The sequence below is a fragment of the Enhydra lutris genome, unplaced genomic scaffold (assembly GCF_002288905.1).
Source record: "Enhydra lutris kenyoni isolate GAN:26980312 unplaced genomic scaffold, ASM228890v2 scaffoldscaffold74, whole genome shotgun sequence".
NCBI classification, from domain to species: Eukaryota; Metazoa; Chordata; class Mammalia; order Carnivora; family Mustelidae; genus Enhydra; species Enhydra lutris.
In genome coordinates, this window is record NW_019154158.1 from 496,069 (window position 1) to 517,956 (window position 21,888).

At 37.6% G+C, this 21,888-nt stretch overlaps 1 protein-coding gene across 4 annotated transcripts in view; it reads right to left on the bottom strand.

The window, feature by feature from the left end:
* Positions 1-13,161: 13,161 nt before the first annotated feature.
* The window catches only part of LOC111160139 (MON2 homolog, regulator of endosome-to-Golgi trafficking), a 106,121-nt gene continuing 97,394 nt past the window's right edge, over positions 13,162-21,888 (bottom strand). For all 4 annotated transcript variants that reach the window (XM_022522994.1, XM_022522993.1, XM_022522991.1 and 1 more), the window contains 2 exons: positions 21,185-21,267; positions 13,162-14,522 (listed from right to left, as the gene is read on the bottom strand). In XM_022522994.1, coding sequence (XP_022378702.1) covers positions 14,359-14,522; positions 21,185-21,267 — 247 coding nt within the window. In that variant the 3' untranslated portion in view covers positions 13,162-14,358. The remainder of the gene's footprint in view (positions 14,523-21,184; positions 21,268-21,888) is intronic.

Consider the following 21,888-nt stretch of genomic DNA (forward strand, 5'->3'; position numbering starts at 1 on the left):
CAAGACACAGTATGTCTTAAGTGCACCCTTGCTGATCAGTCTTGTCTACCTGTCAAAAGTAATTTTATTTTTAAATAGCTTATTAACGAAAGTTTTCTATATGTAAGACTAAATCAGGAACTCTAACTTTGGAGCATCTGAAGCAATACTGTTTCCAAAGAATCTTCTCCAGATGTCCCATAATAACATCTGTAATCCCAATAATTGAGGATGACATTAAAACGTCATTACCATAGCCCATATTTCCTTTGGTAGGAACTTGGGAAAAGCACCCAAAATACTGCCTTATTCTTTCCCAATCAGTGGCTTTTGCTAATACAAATTACCTAAATGCTTGAAAACAGGTCTTTAACCAAAATGTTAATTGTTCAAAACAAATGTCAAAAATATCAAAGTTGTAAGTTGTACCTTTGATAAGGCAAATTCATCCTGTAGGAAACCGTCAAGTCAAAATGTTCAATAGGTAATTTTCTCTGGTCTTGCATAGGAATATAAAAGTGAAAGGCTGATAGTGTTTTCCTTAAATTGGAGATTATAGCATTAATATAACTAGAGTATTAATAGTAAGTTAGCTGAGAGCAGTATCTTCTCTTGTAATTTGGAAAAAAAGAGTAACATATGGAAGGAAGTACCCTTATATCCAACAACTCAAAACTGTTCCTATTATGTGGGCAATACATAGTTCTGGGTGAAATTTACTTTTAAAACAGAGGATAAACTATGACTACTGTTAACTGTAGTTTCCTATATGCTGATCTATTTTGAAGTTCAACAAATTACCAGCAGAATTTGTAATACTTTGGTATAGAGACTAGCAACTGTTGATCCTCTATAAAATGCTACACAGTGTAGTGGGAAAATGGTGACTGCTCTTGGGTGAGGATTAGCTTTGCTATTTGAATGAAGTGTCTTTGAAAATGAAAAGTATCATACTGCAATTAGAATTTTATTATTAGTTTCTCCATAAATCAAGATTTGACATAGCACCTTGGCACTTAATAAAGTCCTGGATTTACACTGTTCTTGGAGATCAAGAAAATCAAGCTCAATGAACCAACATTCAAGTATTTTCTGCATTTTAAGATTCAACATAAGGTTCTTTACTGTCCTTCCCAGTAGGGCAGCTCCATTCAGATGAGATCAGATTAAGGTTATCTCTCAAAGCTAAACCAAAACCAAATCAAGGCACACTTATTGGATCACTTTTAAATTACAGAGGTATCAAACTCCTATTGAAGGGAAAAGGATGAAGTTGGTCTGTGAAAAATTTTTTTCTCCTTATATGACTTTTTTTTCTTCAAGAATTGTTTTCCCATTTAAGCATCAAAAATTAAACCCCAAGTTTTGTGATTACATTGTATTCAAAGCTGATTCTGAAAAATCAAAACCAGTATTTTTAAGGAAACTACTAACATTTACCACTGATTCAGCTCAGTGAAATTTAAAATTTTAAAAATTATCTTCTTTTCCACCCAACTTAAGGTATTTAAAATATCAAAAAATCACTAGTTATCCCAAACTACATTTTCTTTATATATACTGTGCTTCCTATTTGGGAGTAGTTGTACTTCACACGAAATGGGCATTATTAAATTTTAAACCCAAAGTATCCAGAAACCATCCTTTTAATTCTTACCGAGATCCTTTCCTCTCATAGTAAAATGCAATGACATAAACTAAGAAGTCTAAGAATCAAAAAACCAAAGAAAAGCCATCTAAACAAAATCCCACACCAGCAAAATTGTAGCTCCATTGTTAAACGAAAAGGGAAAGGAAAAACAACAACAACAACAAAAAAAACACAGCACACTGCAGAAAAAATTTATTTGTCTCACACGTTAAAAAAAATCTTAATAGTACACTTAACTATAAATTCAATCTTCTCATTCAAAGAGTTGCAAAGTTTAAAGAGAAACTTTTAATTGCTTTAGGTTTACATTTTTAATACTCTTAAATTTACTGAGGGAACAGATCAAAAACACCGGATTCAAAATGTTAAGGCGTAAACTTTGTAATTAACGGGTCTACTATTCTGCTCCCCATGCCAGTTCTGCCCAAGAGGGCAGCTCACTCCACTCCGACCTTCAGCTAAAGAATGAAGTAAAATAGGTAAACAGTCCCTCGCGCACCGATCGCTACGACAAGCGGTAAAAAACAAACGAGGGTGGAAAAGTTATCTGTTAACATCTTACACAATTTCACTCCTTCCTCGGAGTCAAGAGCGAACCCAAGGCTGAGCTCTTTCCCTGCTCTAAAAAACGCGCCCGCCCGTCCGCCCCTCACCCCGCAATCGCTTCCTCCCTCCAGGAACACGCTGAACTAACGGTTTCCGCGGCGGCCACGCGCCGGGGCTCCGCGGGCGATCCCCGCGCCCCGGAAAACAAAGGGGATTCCCAGCCATTGTCCTCCGCGGCGCTGAGCATCACCAGCACTAGCAAGGCAGTAGCTTGCGCAGTTATCTCCACAGCGGGCAATGTCACAACCCGACCAACAGCACAAACTACTACCTCAGCCAGGGCCATGGTGTCGGGGAGGCAGCGGACCAAGCCGAGGGCGAGCGAGGCGGCCGCAGCTCTCCTCCGTCCTTCCTCCGCCGCGACGTCGGGCCGGCGCCCCGGCCCTTCCCCGCAGCGCCCGAAGACCCCGCCCAGCGCCGCGCCACCCGGCCGCGGCGGGCGCGCCCCGAGAGCGCCGGCGACCGGAGGCAGAGGCGGTGCCGGTGCCCGGGCCGGGCGGCCTCTGCGGGGCCGGCCGCTCTGCTGAAAGAAGAGGTGCGGAGGGGTCCTGGCTGAGGCAGCCGCTTCCTCCGCTGTTCCGAGGGGAGCGCGTCCCCTGGGCCACTCGAAAGCAGGAAATGGGCGGCAAAAGCGCAGTCAGACGCCGGCGCAATCAGGACGCTCCCTGAGGCAGCGAGTCGCGCTCCCACTACCCGCCCGACGCCCGCCAGGAGCTCCGGACCGTCCCCGCCACGCTGCTGCCACGTCTCCGGGGGCGCCGCCCGCGGCCCTCCCCGCCCCGAGCCCGCGGTGGGGGCTGGGCGGAGGCCGGACCCCCGCCGCCGCCGCCGCCGCCACTCGTCCTGCACCCGGCTCCGGGCAGGCTCTCCGTTCGGGCGAACGCCCCGGGCGCTTCCCGCATAGGAGGACACCCGCTCCGGCAAGCCCGATAAGAAACCAAGTCACAGCCCGGAAGTCCCGAAGCCACCAGTTCCCTAGCACCCTTCGGGGAAATCCCGTACACCTCTGCAGGAGGCGAGAATAAAACAAAAGCCCCGTAAAACTGAAACCGAGCCGGTCGGCGGGTCGTGTGGCAGCGGCGGCAGGTCTGCGCGCGCGAGGACACACGGCCGGTCTCGCGCTTCGCTGCTCCTATGCGTCCGGACGAACCATAGAGATCACTTAAGGAGGCTCGCGCGCTACTCCTCACCACGTGACCGCCCCTGCCAGGCCGCCCCCCGCGCCGCCATCTTACATCCGGGAGAGAGGCGGCGTCCCGTTTCCCCGCCTTGGCAAGTTTCGACGTGTCACTAGAAATCAGCCCCCAAAAGGGGGACCCCAATTCCACGTCACCGAAGTGCTGAGGCCAAGAACTGTGTCCCCCCCATGAGTTTAACAGGGCAAACTTGAGCCCCTAGCTTCCCCCAGTTTTTGCCCGCAAAGAAAATGGCGGCACTTACCGCCGTCTAAGTGGACACGTTGTACCCTGGCGGGGGTTCAAAGTTTCCGGCACCTCCTTTCCCATCCCGCAAGGACACGGCCATTTGCGCTCCACCCTGCGGGTACCAACTGTGCTGCATTTCGGAGAAAACCGGCGGGAAAGCTGCTGCTGCTCGCTTTAAATGCGCAGGCTCCTGGGACTTCTGGGTGGGTTTTTGTGTGTGTTTTAAAGGCCAAGTTTTGGAGAGGGCCTCCTACCGTAAGTCTTATTTGCTGTTGGTCCAGGCAAGATACTTTCTGCTCACATACAGAGCTTTCTTTAAGTTAGCAAATCATCTTAAAGATGAAGTAAGCAGAGTTTGCCCGATGTAATACAGAACGTCCAGTTTAACTGGAACTTCAGGTAAACGAATAATTTTTAGTTTGTACTTAAAAATTACTTGGAATTCAAATTCAGCAGGACGTCCTATATTTTTATCTGTTAAATCTGGTAATCCTGTTAGTCATCAATCTTCTGCAAATACAGACTACATATAGCAAAAGTAAGGAATGTTGGAATTGAAGACTGTTTAGTCGTGGTACCGACTTCTGCACAGAGTTTGATCCTTTAATGCTGGCAACAGGTTCTAAAATACGGTAACAGTGCATAAGGGACATTCGTGTATAACTTCTTTTTGAAAGAGTAAGAACCCCCCCCCCCCTTAAAACCACAGTGTAATTTTGAATCAAAGATCCTCACGACCAAGAGTCTCATTGCAAAGTAAAGATTACATAACACTCCTTTCGTTTCTGTTATCTATACTATTAGCGGTGGGACAGAATTTCACTAACAAGTTTTCAAATTACTACAAACCCTGCCTGACATAATTCAAAATAAATAACATTTGTGTATAATACGCAAATTGAGAAAGTAGAATATACTTAACTATCCGCTAACAGATCTCAATGTTACACTTATTGTAAGCATTTTAAAGCAACTACTAAAGGTAGCTTGCCTGGGATGTCACTGTGAAATATTTCCAGTTAATAAAATTTCTACATTTTATGTGTGCATTTCTGTATTTTTAATGTATTTTTGTGTGTAAATAGAACACACTTGCAATTAAGTGCTTTACTTGACAAAAGCAGAAATTTGACTACGCATCATACTGATGCTTACCACAAAGTCTGCAGAACCTTTACTAATAGTTTCACTATGATTTGTACCACCTGTCCTGATAAACAATGATTGGGCTGCCATGGCATCACCCTCCACTTTTCATTCAGTGCACAAGTGGACCCCATTATTCTGCATTCATAGCAAATGTCATCTGTCATAATAGCACAGATTTTCAAATTCAAATTTTCAGTTGTTTGGTCTACAGTATACATTAGAGCAATGAAGTTTCCAACTAAATTTAGTCACTATACTACTTCAACTGCACCCAATTCCTTTCCACAATTAAAGTTTTTGACAGTGCTGACACCAACATATTCCTCATCCAGACATGGCGTGTTCTTATCAACAGTCTTCGCTCCAGCCATGATACACAGAATCTTATGCTTTCCCAGAGTGACTGCCCTCAGCTTATCAATCCATCATGACCACACAGCAGGAAAATTGCAAGTTTCTACCTCAGCTTTCCCTGGTCTATATTCCTTCGACTCTCTCCTGCTTATAACTACAAGTTTATCTTCCTTAGTTTCATAATTTACTCCCCAAAATAATCACTCCAAAATCCTGCCATCCGAAATCTAGTCCACTTAGCTCTCAAAAGAATTTCATCAATGGGCCTCAGTCACTTATAGTCAACCTTGTTTCACACAACACACAGAAATGTACCTCATTATTTCACAGTACGCCTTGCTTACATTATTGGTTTTTACCTGAAATACCCTCCAAGATCTTTTGGCCCCAGGCAAAAATCTACCTACCCATCAAGGACCATTGAAAATCCTATCTCTACCATCAGGCCATTTCATTTTTTTAAAATTGATCTTCCTTCTGAATATTAGCAAGAATACCCTAAGCCACGTAAGACTAGGCCAAGTTTCCCTACTCTGTCATTCCATAGATCCCTGTACTTGTCTTTCACAGTACTTTGCATACTCGTTAAAGATCTGTATTTCCTTCAAAACTAAATTCCATGAGGACAGAGACTAACTGAATGGCTAACAAATAATGGAAACTGCCAAGGACACGAGTATTCTGTATACAGTCTTGTATTATTTTATGTATGTGGTTTCCTCAAGTAGCTATAAGCACCCAAGAGCTTCCAGTGACTGTGCATATAAAAAAGGACAGTTATGAGCACACTGTAGTTCTTAATACACAGTGGTTGTCCAGTAAAAGGCAAAAAAGTGGTCTGTGAGAAGGCATAGGTTTTCTGCTCACATCTTGGATGATGTGTATCAAATGCGTATTTTATTTATGTAACATCAACCTAGGTGCCAGAGACAGTGCTTTACAACACTCTTTTTTAAATCCTAATAAACAACTCTTACGAGTTAAACACTACTATTATATCCAATTTACAGATGAGAAAACCAGAACAGATTAATTAATTTGCCAGAGGTCACACACAGCTGGGATTTGAATTTAGGAAATCTGACCCCACACTCTGGGCTCTCCATCACTATGCTACTGCTTATAATATAACCTCTTATAACAAACTAGAAATCAGTAAGATGTTACAAACTGTCCTGAACCAATAATAAAAAAAACAACGCAGCTCTGGAGGTCACAGCCATTAGACAAATCTTGTTTCACAGTATTTGAAGTTCTTTGTTATGTTGCAATGCCTACTTATAGAAATAATTGTCCAAAACATATTTTAGATTTTACTAAGGCTTGAATTTTAATGGAGAAAATTTTTTTTAAGATGTGAAACTAGCACATTGTAGTGGAAAAAAACTTTTTGAAGCAAGACATGCTAATGCACAGAATGACGGTGTGACTCTAGGCAAGTCACTTCAGCCTTTAAACACTGATATCTCCTCTGTAAACTGAGTATAATATACAAAACCTTCTTTGTAGGACTGCTGTGAGGGTTAAAGGAATAATATAGGTAGAGCCCTGGCTGACGCATACTAGGTACTCTACAAATGATGTTTAAAAACAGAAATTAGAAAATTTTTTATAACTACACCTGTTTGCTTTATAGCAAATTTTTTTAAAAGGAGGGAAGGCGAAGGAAAGAAAGGATGGGGGAGAAAAAGGAAGAAAAATACATAGTCAAAGTTCTTAAGATAGAATTAATAAAAATACCATGTAGGTATTTTTCAGTATACAATATATTTATTACACAACAGAGATTCTCAAAAAAGAAATTTTAAACTATTATTTAAAATTTAAACTATTGTTCTTTGAGAACTAGAGGGTGGTCTGACATTGCTATAGACAAACCATCTCATCAGGCCTCACTAAATTAAAAATAAATAGGAATGCTTATAAAACAAAATAAATTATTAAAAGGGCCTAATCTACATGAGGATTGTTTACTTACCTAGAATTTTTACACAAAGTTCTAAATCTACTTTCTTTCCAAACACCTGAGATATTTCATAATGTTCTTCTGATTATATATCTTTTAATTTTTATTTTACATATTAGTAGTTTCAACAAAGCTCTGAAAACACATCCCTACTATTCCATTTTATAAAAGTTTTTCCAATTTGACCATTTTTATAAACCACCCTAAACATATTTGAATCATTACTTATGAAGTCTCTAACCAGAGCCAATTATGTGGGTGTCTTTAATGTGTTGAACCTAATGGGGATGAGAAAGCAAACACAAAGTATATTAAAGAAGAAAATGAATCATTGATCAGATCTGAAAGTAAATTGCCAAAGTAGCTATGATTTTTAAACTACACTGAGAAAACTAGTAGTGCTGGAACATAATTAAAAACCTAGAATCGTGCTGAGTGGTAACTGTAAAGCAAATTAAAAATCTATGTAATCACAGCTATAACTATGCAGTTTTTGTGAAAAATCTATCCTAGGCCACAAAGAAAACTTGGATTTGAGGCCAAGAGACTTTCATGATTATAATATATAACTGATACATCTCAACAACATAAAAATTGTAAGAAGAAAGTGTAACAACAGCGGTATTACTTTCAAGAACTGTGTTGGGAGCTAAAAAAGAATCTCACAAAATTAGATAAATATATCCAGTCTGACATAAACACCATATGGTAACTGCCTAAGAGACAGGAGTTGTACGTTATGTGTTAAAATTATGACACAGAGGTAGTAAAAGCTGGAAAGCAAATGCAATTTGCACAGTTGGGTCTGAAGCCTAATATTCTATTTTATTTTTCTAGATAAAAAGAATAAGATTGCAATGTTATAGCTTTGGAATTTTTCTCCCATCTAGTAAAACTTCATAGAAAGAAGGAGTTGTTATTATATTGCAACAGTTTCTCAAATAATGGCACAGTTTGGCAGATCTTCCCTGGTTGCATTCCTCATTGAATGTCAGTTTAAAATAAAATTTAATGTAACTACATTTGCAGCAACTGAAAATGGCCTCAGAATTCAAAGGTAAAAAACTATTTTTTTTCTTACCTGAAGGGCTAGATTCAAGCCTACAGCATAATTAGGAACGTTTCAGCTGACCTCTGTGTCACTGCAAGCACTAAGCACAGGGATACCAAATACACTCTAGAAAGACCTGGAGATGAGTACTGTTATACTGTAGCTCTTCTTCAAAGAATATTGTTTTGCAACAGAAAATTAGAAACAGCTGAAATAATATGGGCAATATGCTGCCTCATATCCTTCTGAAAGTAGGCAGTATAAATACGTATTATTTAGATACCATAAAGCTAATAGTTCAAAGCATTTGCCTCTAAAAACAAAGAAACCCCCCCTCCAAAAAAGACAAAATAGTATTTAAAACCTCATTTAAACAGATCTTAAAAACTCTTGTAAAAGTGGTAGAAATCTCTATCCATATAACAGAAAAGACATGATTGTTCCAAGTTTGCTGAATTCATCGTATTTATAGCAATCCCAGTTGTGAGCATCCTTGCTGCTGAATCCTGTGGTTTCAGAAAGACAGCAGAAGCTACAGTCATTACCTGAACTTGTTCAGCTATTTTGAAATGGCAGGGGGACTTCACCTTGGCAAAAAAGCAACAGTGGCCAAAGCAGAAGGTACAGAATCTCATTTAATAAAAAGGCAGGTGGCAGTGGTCCTACCACTAATAGCTCTGCTTCCTTTGAACAAAAGTATAGTTGAAATTAAAGGAAGAGCTGGAACAGAAGAGGCAGAAAATAAAAGAGGAATGAAAGGGAGAAAAATCTAGGAGAAAGTATAAAAAAAGAAGATAACAAACAGAATTTTGTTAAAAGGAGGGAAGGCGAAGGAAAAAAAGGATGCAGGAGAAAAAGGGAGAAAAATACACAAAGTTCTCAAGATAGAATAATAAATTTACCAAAAACTTGAACAGTTAACCTGACAATGTCTTTAGAAAATCATATCTAAATTCAAAATATGTGGGCGCCCGGGTGGCTCAGTGGGTTAAAGCCTCTGCCTTTGGCTAGGGTCATGATCCCAGGGTCCTGGGATCAAGCCCCATGTGGGGCTCTCTGCTCAGCAGGGAGCCTGCTTCCCTTCCTCTCTCTCTGCCTACTTGTGATCTCTGTCAAATAAATAAATAAAATCTTTAAAAAAAAATTCAAAATATGTGCTACCTTTCTCCAAAGAATTATTAACACATTAATTATCATCTCTGTTTTAAGGATTAAATAACAGACGCTTTGAAAAGTTCACATGCCTAAAGTTATGATTTACTGGTTTGTTAGTTTTTTATTTTTAAGTAAACTCTATGCCAACATGAGGCTCAAGCTCAGGACCCCAAGATCAAGAGTCGCATGCCTACTGACTGAACCACTAGGTACCCCTTACATATGCCTAATTAAAGAAGAGAGAGAGCCTCTTCTCCTCACTGCCTCACAGTCAAGATTTCTAAGTGTTTATATTCACAAGAGGACTCACTGTGAGCTCCTTTAAAGGGAACCAACGCTGGGGCACCTGGGTGAGTTAGTCAGTTCGGCAGCTGACTCTTGGTTTCAGCTCAGGTTGTGGTCTCAAGGTCGTAGGATCAAGCCCCATGGTGGGTTCCCCGCTCAGTGCAGAGTCTACTTGAGATTCTCTCTCTCCCTCTACCCCCGCTCATGCATGCTCTCTCTCCCTCTAAATGGACAAATAAAAATCTTGAAAGAGATGGGGCACCTGGGTGGCTCAAAGGGTTAAAGCCTCTGCCTTCGGCTCAGGTCATGATCCCAGGGTCCTGGGATCCAGCCCTGCATCGGGCTCTCTGCTCAGGAGGGAGCCTGCTTCCCTTCCTCTCTCTCTCTCTCTCTCTCTCTGCCTGCCTCTATGCCTGCTTGTGTTCTCTATCAAATAAATAAAACCTTTAAAAAAAAATCTTTAAAGAGAGCCAACACTGCTAGTGTGTTCCAAAGTGCTAGATTTATAAGAAATTGGTATTTACCTAACTTCTCTGAAATAGTTTTTACATAAATCAATATACAAAGACATTATACCTTTTTTCCCAATCTATAAAAACTTTTCAAATTGAAAGCACTACTCTACTTGCCAGATAAAACCGAATTTAAGTGATTTTGAAGTATTAAAAATTATTTTCCCATAATACAAACGTCAGTAACACCACATGTGGTACGAACTCCTGTTATCGTCAATAGTAATTAAAAAAAAAAAACAAAAACAAAATCCACTCTAGCATACACCCAAGCAACACTAAGCACAATAAAATGTGGTGGTTTATAGAACAGCATATCTGCCATAACGCCAAACCTAATCTGTAGAAATCGAAATGACCTATTAGGATGCTGGCAATGCTTTCTTGAGACTCTTTTTGTTCACACTATGACAGTTTTCGATTAAAACAAACAAACAAACACCAAACAGTAATTCACAATATTCTTGGCCTGGACATTACTTCTGTGCCTTTTAAACCTCCAATATTAAATTTTACAGCAATTACAGATAGGTGGGTTACTGAAGGTATTCTGCCAGACTACACAGACTCCACCTATAGTGGTCTCTTGAGGATTTGGCTGCCCAACTGAATTGTTCTACATTTGCGAAGACTGTATTTTATTGTCTCACTATATAATAACTAAACCGTTCTTTAGCAACACAAGTGTAATAATGACAACCTCATTAATACTTTTCTACCCTATGCTATTTCACTCTCACTTTTTTTTTTTTTTAAAGTAATCTCTACACCCAACATATGGCTTGAACTCACAATCCCAGGATTCAGAGTTGAACGCTCTACTGACTGAGCCAGCCAGGTACCCCACACCCTTGGTTTCTTAACTGACCCTTTGGCTTTATGGTTACCTGGGACTAGTGGTACCAAATTGTGACAATGAGCAAAATACTCTTTGGTTATAGTGAGTAAAGAAAACGTAGTCATTACTGGCTTTTTATGGAATTAATTCAAATGAGTATTATTCTTCCGAACAAAATATATGTGTAAATTGTTCATTTCTTCCTTCTGGTGCTAAATATAATAAGGAATATAACAAGAGTTGAATTAACACTCAAATGAGAGGGAAATAGGCAATAAACGACAGAGCTGGAGCACCCACGTAGCTTGGTCTGATAAGCATCTTTTGATTTCCACTCGGGTCATGATCTTAGGGTCATGAGACTGAGCAAGCCCAGTGTAGAGCCTGCTTAAGATTCTCTCTCTCCCTCTCTCTCTCTGATGATAACATCCCTCCTCACATGCTCTCTCTCTAAAAAAATAAAAATAAAAACACTTAAAAAAAAAAACCAACATAGCTGCTAATATAAAACTAAAAATGAAAGCTAGTGAAAAGTAGTTTTCTCTAAACCAGACTTTTATGCATTTTCTTTTTCTTTTGGCCCCTACAGACTCCTAATAAATAAATGTTACTCACAAAAATACACAGTAAAAGTAACAAAACTTTAAAACTAGTTATAAAGAAATACTAAATGAGACACTACAAAATCAGCTTTTTTTTTTCCCTTTTGGCAGTGGTAGCATTATAGGAAAATAAAAAGTAAGCTATTCAAGTTGAAAACTAGTTTCTTTTATAATGGAAAAAAGTCAGAAAGTCAGAAAGGAATTGTAATCCAATGTTGGAATATACCTGTTGTCTGGTAATCTATGTTATAAGATAGGCACTGTCAGTGACAAAAAATGATCATGTGAGGCTTAAAACTCATTATACTTATATTTATAGTATGCATTCCAGAGGACATTATTACTAATGGTTCAAGGACTAATCACCGTCTCAGTTGTGCTGTAATCTTAGCCTTGGGAACTTCCTTTTTTTTATGATCTCTTAGCATCTAGTAATCTTACACAGCTCAGTTCTCCTAGTCACTAGAGAACCCACTTCATACTAACAAAACAAGGGCTCTGCGTTAACCACCCCAGGGATCGGGATATTTTAGAAAATGCAGCCTAAGAGGAATGAATGTTTGACTCAAGGGAATGAATTGCTGGTAGCTGACTCCTGGGGCTGGCAGGAGATATTCTGAGAGGAAAAACCTGTCAAATTATATCACCAAGGGGGCAGCTCACTTTGCTTGTCACTAAGACTGGCATTGATTACCATATTATATGGTATTAACACATTTATGCTTTGGTCTGTAGGGAATGGTCCCAGTATTGAAAGCTAACAGGATATTAGCTAAAGCTACTCAATTTATATAAATGTATGCTATAAACCTCTGACTCATTTTTAACTTTCACTGGAGAGTAATTTTTATGAGTACAACTGGTCTATTATTTCTCAAGAATAAACATTTTCACTTCATGTAAATTCATGGCAGTATTTTTAACATGTTACTTAACTGGCACACTACCTTTGTTATTCTATTTCGGCAGTCTATCAGTGATAAACAGAGTTTTCTAATCCTTAATTTAACATATCCAAATGTAGGAAATAAACTAAATACACAGCTTGAATGTATTTTTTTTTTTTTTTACAACTTTAAGGAAAATGCTGGAGATAGACTCTAGGAAATGCCATAATTTACCTTAATTATAGGTGAAATTATAAAATAGAAATTCATTAATTCTGGTAAATAAAAATAATATCCCCTCCAAAAAAGACCTTACCATGTTTATAGATAATAGTGCAAATTAAATAATTACATAATTACAATAGCCTCAAAATTGTTTCTCATCTATTACTCAATTCTAGTATCTTCTCCTAGTTTTATATTTATTTGAGAGGCTGAAGTGTATAAATTCTATTAAAATCAAAAGCCTTCTAGCACATTAACACAATACTGAAACCATTATGACTTCTTAACCACTGTTTTAAACATCTTCGCATCTTTACATGTTTAAGAAAATTTAACTAAGAAAAATATGATAATATCATAATCCATTAAATAAAAAATACAGTGATCTAGGTTAGTTTTTTAAGAAACAATTATGTTAATGTACTCAAGAGCATTTTTCTTCTTCACTAAGAGAGGAAAGTGAAACAAAATTAGCAATTTACTCGATGAAAGAAAGTTTACTGTACTTCTAAATGGTTCACTATCTCCAAAAATACACTTCTCATTGTTTTAGAATACACACACATTTTATATTTATGAGTTAGCATAGTTATTTTTCTTCTTGAGAAGACATTACAAAATGAAACACTGAAATGAATGAAACTTCACAGGCAAAATTTAGGAAATCTGGAATCATCTTGCCTGGGTCATAATTCAAAGACAATGATAAATGCTTAATCGGTGGGAAAAAAAAATCAGTAGAAATATAATATGAAAAGTCTTTAAAATTCAGATACCAAATATAAAAACAGACAGACTTATGCGAAAGCTGGGAAAGATATTTAAAGAAATGAGGTATGATGGAGCCAGAGCGCTACAATATATCCCAATGTATTAATAACCTATACTTCAAAGTTGCAAAATCAGCAAATCATAAACTATTTGCTGCTGTGTTCACATGACCTTTCTGGTCAGATGTTTAATGGTCACTAGTAAATACATTTAAAATAAGCACTAAGACAACTGCTTGATCATATGGTGAGCATATCTGCTGTTTAAGAAGGCAAATTATAAGTAAAAATGTAAGCAAACAATTTTGTATTAATAATAAATACTAGCTTCAAGCATTTAACATTATCAATATTTTAAAAATTTAAATAATAAATGCAACTATTTTATACAGAACTGTACCATTTATTATACACACAAGTTTATCAGTTCCCTTTGTTTACAAAGGCTGGTTATAGATAATGTGGAATGTTACAGTACCATCTTGCATAAAATTTTAGTACACTTTTGTACTTGAAAAAGGGTGCAAAAACACCGGCCTAATAAATCTGACTGAATGAAATAGCTTTTCTTTCATTTTAAAAAGTACATCACATACACCACAACTGTACATAAGCTCACTTTTAAATCACCCATTGAAGATAAAGTAGCAGGCGTGTTGTAGTCACATCAACTCTCCCTCCGTCCGTTTAACACACTAAAGGCTTCCACTGCTACTCATTCAGGAGGCTCTGTTGACGTGGAAGCTCGTAGTATGAACGACTGAACTCCGCTAAGTACAATTTACAGGAGGCCAACAACAGCTGCCAAGAATTCTTTGTAGTAAGAAATGTCCTTCTCATAGAAGACGCGCTGAGGATCAGATACTCTTGAGATACCTTTCTTCTTTAAAATTACTGTAGCTGTTCAAGATTCTCCATTTTGAACTTTGGATGCTGGTGGTTGCATGAAATCCTTAAAAGGAACGAGGGCCTCTTTAAGCGCAGAGCAGACTTCTGCAGATGAGCAGGTGATGCATTCCACTAAAGTTGGGTATAAAGCAATCACTTGTGCCCAGGTATTTCCATCAACTGTAATTAAAAAGTATAAAATCTCAAAAACTTGTGGTTTAAATAGGAGAGATTATGCAATTAACATAAACAATCCTTTAAATACAAGGCAAAGAAAAAATATCCCCAAATACGGAGATTCCACAAACTTGTACCCTTTTTTTTTTTTTCTTAGAATCTTTGGGAGATTTCCTGCACTATTTAATAAGATATGAAGGAAAAACATATGGTCAGTGTGCAGAGTCATCAATACCAAGAAATCTGATAACGTCCATTTAATTTTTTTTAAGATTTTATTTATTTATTTGACAGAGATCACAAGTAGGCAGAGAGGCAGACAGAGAAAGAGGTGGAGGCAGGCTCCCTGCTGAGCAGAGAGCCCGATGCGGGGCTCCATCCCAGGACCTTGGGATCATGACCTGAGCTGAAGGCAGAGGCTTAACCCACTGAGCACCCAGGTGCCCCTGATAACGTCCATTTTAAATGACACTTCAATTTGTGAAGGCCCTGGAAGCTGATAAAATAACCTGGAATTCAAACTTTTATCATTTTCAGTATAAGTGCCAGATAATGTAGTATGTATTTCAAGAACAATGAGAAAACAACTCCATTTCTTATGTAGTTGTATGCTAAAAATATAAACATTTATATGATTTTCCCAGTAACTTCCTTGATATTCATTTTAGTTTCAAGTGACCACACAGATCCATTCTTGTCCTGTACTGCTCCCTAATCTTTAATGTATATCACTACATTTAAACTTCAGTGGGGAGGTACATGTCTATGTTCTTCACCACTATCGCCAACAACCAGAATGCTATTTGGCTATTTATATCCTAATTAATTTATAATTTCCTCATACTCTGAGATCACATATTACATTCCTATTTTCTTGGAAGTACTATGCATGTTGCTGAGAGTTCAATATGGAATAAAACCAGCTGAGAGATTTCATTAGATAGTATATGTATACGACACTTCGTGGAGTAAGTCTCAAATCTAGGAGGCAGTACAGTATAAAAGAAAGAATACTATGTCATACATGAGGAACTTTAATTCTGTTTTTCACTCCAATTTCTCTTTATCTCAACTTCTGTTGGAGAATAAAGGAATGAGTTTCTCAAACTAGTGTCCTTCAAGATACTTCTTATAAAAAAAATAATGTTCAGGTAAGTTTGACACATGTTATATATATTATCTTCCTTTTTGGGGAGTCATAATTCACATGAATTTATTAAAAACCCGCAGTAAAAGAAGAGGTTTAACTTTATTCAGGGCTTCCAAAACTAATTTGGTTATGGAACTTTTTTATATTCTGTATCTACTGACACCACTCATCATCATTCATCATTAATAATCACTGCTTAGTACTAACCTTGGGAAATGCTGACCTGTTCATGTAATCCCTACTTCACCCACACAAGGGCTTCCTCAGAGTGGGAGTAGGGCTGATGGGTAATGGTGAGGGAGGGAATGTCAGGCCAGAGCTGTTTTTATCTGTTTTATATGTTGGGAATCAATATCAGATTTCTTTTGTAAAAAGAATTGTGCTGCTTGACAGGAAAGAAGTTTTAAATAGTCTTCTCCAGCTGTTGTCTGTGAAACTTTCCACTAATCATTTGACAAAAGACTGCACAGAGAGGATTCTAGAAAAATGGCAGAGTAGGAAATACCAGGAGTCTCTCTACCCACCCAGACAATAACTGCATTGGCAGAATCTGCATGATGCCAACTATTTTGGAACTCTGGAGTCTACTGAAGGCTTGCAACTTCCAGGGGTAGACTTGGACAGTTTATTGTGATTAATTTCAGTCAATTTCAGGTCTTAGCACAGTAGCAGCTACACATCCCTCACTCCTAGCCATGTGGTCGGCAGGTGTGCACATGTTCCTGATGCAGCTAGCACAAAGCCTGCAGAAGGCCAGTGGACAAAAATAACCCAGCCTCCAAACAACAGGGATCTGTGCTCTCTAATCGATGCTTCTGATCACAAAGGTGCAGATAAAGAGGCTTCAACAACAACAAAAAACCCAAGCACCTCAATTCAAAAAATGTGCAACGGGTTTAAATAGATATTTCTCCAAAGGAGATATACAAATGGCCCATAATGCACATGAAAAGATGCTCAACATCGTTAATCATGAGGGAAATGCAAATCAAAACTACAATGCGACCCACCTCTTACTCATTAAAATGGCTACTATCAACAAAAACAAAAATAAAAACGGAACAAACAAAAAAACCCCAAGTATTCGTAAAGATGTGGTAAAATTAGAATCTTGTTCACTCGTGGTTGGAATGTAAAATGGTACAGCCATAGTGGAAAATAACATAGTGGTTCCTCAAAAAGTAAAAAATAGAGTGGTGCCTGGTGGCTCAGATGGTTAAGCATCTGCCTTCGGCTCAGGTCATGATCTCCAGGTCCTGGAATCAAGTCCCATGTCAGACTCCCAGCTCAGCAGGCAATCTGCTTTCTCTCTCTGCCTGCTTGTGATCTGTCTCTCTGTATCTCAAATGAATAAAAATCTTTAAAAATAAAAAAAATTCAAAAATTCAAAAAAAATTAAATAAAAAATAGAATTACCATATAATCAAGCAATTCTACTTCTGGGTATATACTCAAAATAATTGAAAGCAGGGTCTTGAAGAGATTTCTGTACACATGTTCATATCAGCATTACTCACAATAACTAAAATGTGGAATCAACCCAAGTGTGTACCAATGGATGAATGGATAAGGAAAATACAATACATACACACAGACACACAAAGACACACACACACACTGAAATATTATTCAGTCTTAAAAAGGACATTCTCCAACATTCTATGATATGAATGAATCACGATCATATTATACTAAGTGAAAAAAGCCAGTCACAAAAAGACAATTTACTATATGGTTCACTTTATATGAGGTACTCAGAGTATTCAAAATCATAGTGATAGAAAATAGAATGGTGGTTTCCAGAAGCTCGAAGAAATGGGGAATAAGGAGTTATTGTTTAAAGAGTGTAAAGTTCCAGGGGTGCCTGGGTGGCTCAGTGGGTTATGCCTCTGCCTTCAGCTCAGGTCATGATCTCAGGGTCCTGGGATCGAGCCCCTCATCAGGCTCTTTGCTCGGCAGGGAGTCTACTTCCCCCTCTCTCTCTGCCTACTTGTGATCTCTCTCTCTCTGTCAAATAAATAAATAAAATCTTAAAAAAAAAAAAAAAAAAGGAGTGTAGAGTTCCAATTGCAAGATGATAAGAGTTATGGAGATAGATGGTGCTGATGGTAGTACACTATTATGAATATATTTGAATTTGAATATATATTGAATATATATGAATATACCACTAAACTATACACTTAAAAATAGCTTATTATAAATTTTTATGTGTATTTTACTACAGTTTAAAAAAAAAGGTTGCACAGATTGAAACCTAGTATCTAGATTGCCCCATGGAAAGTCAACTGACAAAATTAAGTCTTGGTTTATTATAGGAAAATACAAAAATACATTAAGATCACATCTCAAACTCAGGAGAAGTTACTCAAATTTCTTAAAATATATTTTTAAAAGCCCACTATAGATCTTGGAGGGCACCTTGGACTACCTACCAAAACGGAATGAAAAAGCTGCAAGCATTGATATGGAAGAATCTCCATATTATATGAAGCAGAAAAAAATAGTAGATATAGTATGGTCTATTATGTATATTCATTTATGTTCAAAACTGGGGGCATACTGGAGTATATATTTGGTATTTACATAATAAACTTTTGGAAAGATCCACAAAATAATAAAAGTGGTTGCCTATGGCAAGTTAAGAACCAGACAGATCTAAAATAGGGTAAAGATGATCTTAAAACTTTTCCCTGTATGTCTTTCTATGATTTGGAATTTTTGAACCATGTGTAATATTATTGCTTATAAAATTTTAATGTAAAGATCAAATAAAACAAAAACAAAATTCCTCCAAATTAAAAATAAGTCTAACAAATGCCTTCCCTCCCCCTCGAAAGCCCCAAAACAAATGACAAATGTCCTAAACAAATGTTGGGTGTACATTGGTTTCAAATCTTGTACCTGTCCTCCTGAATTAATTCTGGAATAGCTACGAGCAATCCAACATATTTCCACTGGAAAGGCCTGAATTTTTCTAAGTTACCTTCTTTTTTCCTGTTTCTTAATGAAGCTTATCACAGCTAATATAATACCATCATCATTTATGGTTACATTTAATTTAAATTTTCACTTCATATATCCGAAGCCACAATTCAAACTCTCTTAGACAATTTGTAACAGTTTACTTAAATAATCTGTCACTAATGCACTGTCCTATTCATGGCCCACTGGTTTAAAAAAAAAGGAAAAGAAAAGAAAAAGATTTTTAAAAGTTACATTTTCCTTCCTTTTTTTTTTTTTTTTTTAGATTTTATTTATTTATTTGACAGAGAGACAGCTAGAGAGGGAACACAAGCAGGGGGAGTGGGAAAAGGAGAAGCAGGCCTCCCACCAAGCAGGAAGCTCGATGCGGGGCTCGATCCCAGGACCCCAGGATCGTGACCGAGCCGAGGCAGATGCCTAATGACTGAGCCACCCAGGAGCCCCTTCTTTTCTTCTTCCTTTGTACAAATTCTGCTAAAATTCTTGACAGCTATCAAAAAATCCTACAAAATCATGCAAGCACTATGCACTGAAATACACTTGTTATATTTAATATATCTCTAACAATAACATGGGAATTGGAGAATTTTTAATTGGAGAATGTTTAAGTCTTAAATATATTTTTAAGAATCCAATTCTGTCCTATGATCTAACAAAAATTTTACTGGTCACTAGGAAGTTAATGCATGGTTTCCCTCTCTGAAATATCAACTAGAACTTTTTTTTTTTTAAGATTTTATTCATTTATTCAACAGAGAGAGAAATCACAAGTAGGCAGAGAGGCAGGCAGAGAGAGAGGGGGAAGCAGGCTCCCTGCTGAGCAGAGAGCCCCCGATGTGGGGCTCAATCCCAGGACCCTGAGATCATGACCTGAGCTGAAGGCAGAAGCTTAACCAACTGAGCCACCCAGGCACACCAACCAGAACATTTTTTAAGAGAGCTCAAATTTGAATTTGATGGGATGAAATCAGAGTATTGCTCCCACAATTTTCTTACCAACTCTACCCCTCCCTTTGGATTGAATAAATATAAATCTATCGCTCCTTAAGATTTAGTGTAATACTCACCCGTTCTAGGCCAAAGCACCAGTGGGTAAATTTTGAAAACAAAAAAATAAGTATTTACTTATATAGGAACTGCCAGAACAAATATCCTATGACTCACTTATTAGGCATTTATTAGGAACTTCCTTGGGTACTAAAAGTAATGTTACTTAAAGTGCCAGTCTGCTAAGGTACTTGGGCCAGATTATAAATCAATACACTTCCCTCTTTAACAAAAGCTTGTTGTATTAAAAATGCCAACTGGGGTGCCTGCGTGGCTCAGTCATTAAGCAGCTGCCTTTAGCTCAGGTTATGATCCCAGGGTCCTGGGATCGAGACCCGCATCGGGCTCCCTGCTCAGCAGGAAGCCTGCTTCTCCATCTCCCACTCCCCCTGCTTGTATTCCCTCTCTCACGGTCTCTCTCTCTCAAATAAATAAATAAAATCTTACAAAAAAAAAAAAAAAAAAGTCAACTGAACCACTGTGTTCACTGACACAATTAACTTATATTCTGGTGCCAGCTCTTTATCCTGTCCTCAAACCACTTTGTATTGCAATGCGGAGCATTCAAAATAGAACAAAGCATGCCCCAAAAAGCCTCTCAAGAAGTTTACAAGTTAAGGGAACTGAGCCATGTATGTATGTAACTGTAACACATACGGAGTGCTTTAAGACAAAGGTACACATGCTACAAATTCAATGAAAAGAGAAATCACTCACCATTAAGGATTAAAAACAAGGCTTAAAAGCAGAGTGATATTTGAACTAGATAGAGTAGGCAGAAGACTGAAATAAGCAAAAGGTTGGGAATACTTGGGTAGACTGAGAATTTTAGTTTGGTGGGAAAATAGGATATGTGAGGTCTAGTGGAAATAAACCATAAATCTAAGGGGGTTTGACAACAATACTCTTTGCATTTGGTAAGTAATGGTAAATGAAAATTTTTTGTTTTACAAAGATAGGAAAATGAACGATCAAAGCTGCACTTTTCGAAAAATCATTTCTAGCAATAATGTAAAGAATGGAATGAAGAGGAATGAGTAAAGAAGAGGAATGTAAAGAAAAGGAATGAGTTACAGAAAGGAGAAACAAATGAGATAAAGCTATTAAGTGTTTCAAAGTTGTATAGTTTACTCAATACAAACGCAGGATGGAAGCCTACACCTACCCAAAAACTCAAGTGATGGTCTACATTAAAAATATATGAACTATGAATTATCCATGGAACATCCTGAATTCAGACCAACTTAGTTAAAAAAAAAAAAAAACTGTTATTTAACACAAAGAAGCTAAATCATTACAAATTAATTTTACTTATTAATATCCTAATGGACTTGATTCTTTGTTGTTATAAGGCCTGGAAAAAAGAAAGCCAAATAGCTGTTATATTCCTAAAATTCAGTTAACTGAATAATAATAGAAAAGTGCATCAGAAATAGAACATAAATGCTATGAGTTTATAATAACTGAGTTTCTAAGCACTTACCATTCTCAGGCTGAGTTTTCTTAAGTGAATCAATGAGAGTACTGACTGCTTTTAAAACAAATATGATTTCCGTTACTTGTTGCCTGAAAAAGAGATGGGAAATTATTTCCATCAGGATTTTAAGATTGCCATGTGTGTTTTTTACTAGGTTTATACAAGTAGATGCACTTTGGAAAAATACTAGACACAATACAATGCAAAGTTAATATTAGTTTTAAATTCTTATAAAAGAAAAATTATTTTATTAATATGTACTTCAGTGTGCAAATAAGATTTACAGTTATTTTTTATCATAAATTATCCATTTCAAAAGAGGGGCATCTATTCAGGCAAATCTAAATTTATTTGTAAGATATTTCACATAACTATTTAAATTTAAGATATTTTATACATCCTTTTAAAGCTTCTCTACAAATTTTTTTTTTCCTTTTTAACTAACTAGTGCTAAAAGGGATTTGCCAAAGTTTAAATGGAAATAAAGACTACTACTACCTCCTGGCATATAATTTTACCATGCTGTTAAAAGGACATTTAAAATTACAATAATACAGGGACATCTTGGTAGCGCAGTTGGTTAAGTGTCCAACACTTGGTTTCAGCTCCCTGTGATCTCAAGGTCCTGATTTCAGGGTCCTGAGGTCATGATCTCAGGATCATGAGGTCAAGCCCTGTGTTGGTCTCTAAGCTCAGTGTGGAGTCTGCTT